The following is a 4087-nucleotide window of genomic DNA, read 5'->3' on the forward strand; positions in this document are numbered from 1 at the left end:
TTGACTTTTTATGTTAATTATGCATTTTTGGCAAATCATTGTCTGAATAATGTTGAGATTTTGGTCAATCGTTATCACGTTGTTCCATATCCTGTTTCGCAGATCCATCATTTTCATGGAAAGATCATGCAAGTCCATTACCTTACATTACTAAAGAAGTAAGAGTGAACTATAAGGAATTGACAAGTTCCTAGCTATACGAGACAAAAATGAAGTTTGTATTTACTACTACTTGGTCGTTAAAAAGGACGCTTAAACTTTTTTTTTTATTATTTCTTGTATTAGGGGAAGGGGATATTACGCTATTGATGAGGTCTGAATCCACCATCTCAATTATGGAATAGGCAAAGAGCTCGCCAAGTGACCTAGCCTCAACTCCATTCGCTTAAACTTTTTATTTTATCTTTAATGAAATGTTTATATAGGCACTCGAATGTTGGAGTACTATGTTTAATACTACAAATTTTAAAAGTCTTATAATCACACAAATATTATAATGACATGTTTGATACCACAAGTTTTAGCAGTTCTTCTATTTTTCTTAAAAAGATCGTGTCTAATCAAATAGGTTCAGAATAAAAGGAAATGGAGAAAATAATGGTATATACTACTGTATATTTAGTAGAAACTTTGAGAAGATAAACTCGACACTACCCACAAACTATGGCAAAAATCAATTGAACAATTATTTTTAAATATCTTCCCACTAGCTATATCACACCTTGCAGCTTTACCTATAAAAGGAAACTCTCATTAAGGGTAAAGACATTGTGCCTTGAGTAATCTGCTTTCTCGTCTTCCCAATTCTTAGGTATAAGTCCTTCGATATTATTGTCTTGTATACTGCCCCCCTTCATCACTTCCTAGCTAGGAAAAGAAAATGAGAACTCAATTAGTACTAAGTTATCTTGTTTTTCTGTGTCTTGTTCTTTGTGGAGTTGTGTGGGGTGCAGGAAAGGTACCACGCAAAAACTTCTACAAGAGCACTCGTTGTCCAAATGCTGAACAACTTGTTAGAGATATCACTTGGAGCAAAGCTAAGAGTGACCCTACCTTGGGTGCTAAATTGCTTCGAGTCCACTACCATGATTGTTTCGTTAGGGTACGAATTAGAGTTACTATCATGCACGTCTTAAGTTATATACTATATATTAACAGTATAAAACAATTAATTTGTTTAACCTGTTATAGAGCGCAGTTATGTTATCAGATTTAACAGGTTACCAATTAATGCTTACAGTTAGTTCACCTGACTTGTTATTTTTATTGCAAATTTGTAGGGATGTGATGCATCCATATTGCTGGATAAAGTTGGAACAGATCAATCTGAGAAGGAGGCCAGACCAAATCTCTCATTGGGTGGTTTCAATGTAATTGATGATATCAAGCAACAAGTTGAGGCTAAATGCCCTGGAATTGTTTCTTGTGCTGACATTTTAGCTTTAGCTGCTCGTGATGCTGTTTCCTTCCCAGTAAGTAATATATAAGTCAATCACATGCATATATGACTGTCCATGCATTCAAGGGGCGGATCTATTATCGAAGTTACAATTCAGCAGAATCCGTTAATTTTTTCTTTTCAGATCCTATAATTGTGTTAAGAAAACCCGCTTAATATATAGAGAGTATAAATAATCTATCTTAAACTCAATTATTATCCTCTCCTAAATTAAGAACTAATAAACTTAGACTTTTGGATCTCCCTTTGCATGCGCTTATAAAATTCAAGTAATTATTACATATGCTGAGAGTATAAGAAATACAAAGTTCTTCGATGTTGAGCATTTTTTTAATTGTTTTTTCTTCTCTAACTCTTTGCAGTTTAAAACCTTAATGTGGGATGTGGCAACCGGAAGAAAAGATGGGAATGTTTCCCTTGCAAGTGAAGTGAATGGAAACTTACCTTCACCATTTTCAGATTTTGCAACCCTTCAACAAATCTTTGCAAACAAAGGCCTAAATGTCGATGATCTTGTTGCATTATCAGGTAAAGTACATAATTGTCATACAAAGCGAACTGTATGATGAATTAGTTCGTTATCTAAAAGATAAATATAGGTAATCGTTCATAAAAAAATACGATTACAAATCTAGAAAATAAGGTATGTTACCTGCTACAACAAGTAAAATACATATGATATATAATCCCTACGTCTCATGTTATGTGACATACTTCTTTTTAATTTGTTCCAAAAAGAAGGGTACCTTTTTGTATTTGAAAACAATTAAACTTTGAACTTCTCATTTAGCCGCACAAAAATCTTTACGACTTCTTTTAGGCCACAAGTTTTCAAAAGCTTATTTTCCTTCTTAAAATCCGTGCTTATGTTAGTAACTCTATATACTAACACACAAATTAAAATGAAGGGAGTAGTATTTATGTACGTTGTAAGTGTATATAAGTTAAATCGTGAGTAATATATATATATACTTCATCCATGCATGCATGCAGGTGCTCACACAATTGGTGTCGCTCATTGTGGAGCTTTCTCAAGGAGACTCTTCAATTTCACTGGCAAAGGTGACATGGATCCATCTCTCAATCCTACTTATGCTCAATCTTTGAAGCAATTGTGCCCTAATCCAGCAAATCCAGCCACAACTGTGGAAATGGATCCTTTGAGCTCAACTTCATTTGATAGCAATTACTTCAACATCCTTACTCAGAAAAAAGGGTTGTTCCAATCGGATGCAGCCCTTCTAACTGAAAAAAAATCAATTAATGTCGTGAGAAAATTGCAAAAAAATAAGGCTTTCTTTTTTGAGTTTGCAAGATCCATGCAGAAAATGGGAGCCATTGAAGTTCTTACAGGAAATGCTGGAGAAATCAGGAAGAATTGCCGCGTCAGAAATTAATTCTTGAAAATCCTATGATTTTATCATATCTTGTCACAAAAGTGTACAACATGTGCTATTTCTGTTATTTATGCCTTTAATCTTAAGTAATTGTGTGGTTACATCCAATTTAAACTTCATGTAAGTTGGTAATGTTAATGTTTGAACAAGCAAGTTGTGACAATAAATTATTACGTTCAAATCTTTGATATTGTTTTATCTTATACAAATTTCAAAGTCCAACTTTAGTGGTGATCACGAGATCAACAGTACAATTTTTTTTGGTTAATTTCCTAGATCATGTTAAAATAGGACCATAGTTATCATAATTAATACTACTATTCCATTTTCAAAATATATAGCAATAGTTCTCTTACAAAATAAATACTACCTCCAATAAATCCCACAATATTAGGAATTTTGTCTTCTCTTTCACACAAACTCTAGCCGTCACTATCTCATAAATCCCACCTGCCGGACCGCTGACAGCCGCTGCTTTGTGGGAAAATCAAATCTCTATTTATTTTTTTCTACACTAGAATTTATCTTTTTTTCACTGGAGTTCTCTCCATGACTTGGCCATAACTTGTTCTCTCCATGTACGTTTGTCTATTATTATGTATTAGTGTATGTCATTAGTATGTCCATGTATAAAATACTTAACATACACATGACTAAAGTGATATACTAACATACACATGACTAAAGTTATATACTAACATACAAGACATATACATGACATACACAAACACACAGAGATATACACTTTTATATATATATATATGTTCGCTGCATGAACTAGTATATCGTGTGTATGTCACTCTATGTATAATGATGCATAGGACACAGGGGCGGAGTTAGAAGTCCTGATATGAGTTCGACTGAAGTAACCTACAAGCTATTACGCAAACGACGTATATTTGTATGTCAACAAATTCATTAAACATGTACAAACAATAGATTTAGAACTCAATTATATCACTTGAAGTCGTCCTTTTATAAACCAAAACCCCATAAAGTTGAACTTTCCACTCCGCCTCTGATAAAAATACAGTAACATACAACAAAAATATATCAAACATACACCAGAAATACATTGAGATACTACTTACATCGTGTTTTGGTGTGAAAGACGGTGGTGGCGATGCGGAGCAGGGGGTGAAGCCACTGGCGGAGTTATGAGGATCAAAGCCGGCGGTGGCCGGAGTTACAATAGCTAGCGGCTATAGTAGATGATGGGGATGAGTCAGCG

The 4087-nt window shown here is 34.1% G+C and overlaps 1 protein-coding gene across 1 annotated transcript; it reads left to right on the forward strand.

Annotated features, from left to right (window-relative positions):
* Window positions 1-784: 784 nt before the first annotated feature.
* On the forward strand, window positions 785-3039 carry LOC132621579 (peroxidase 24-like). Its single transcript, XM_060335908.1, has 4 exons — window positions 785-1102; window positions 1281-1472; window positions 1822-1987; window positions 2453-3039. Exons 1-4 carry the CDS (start codon window positions 881-883, stop codon window positions 2854-2856), a joined length of 984 nt encoding a protein of 327 aa, XP_060191891.1. The 5' UTR covers window positions 785-880; the 3' UTR covers window positions 2857-3039.
* Window positions 3040-4087: the final 1048 nt, after the last annotated feature.

This window comes from Lycium barbarum, chromosome 2 (genome assembly GCF_019175385.1).
Source record: "Lycium barbarum isolate Lr01 chromosome 2, ASM1917538v2, whole genome shotgun sequence".
Lineage (NCBI taxonomy): Eukaryota > Viridiplantae > Streptophyta > Magnoliopsida > Solanales > Solanaceae > Lycium > Lycium barbarum.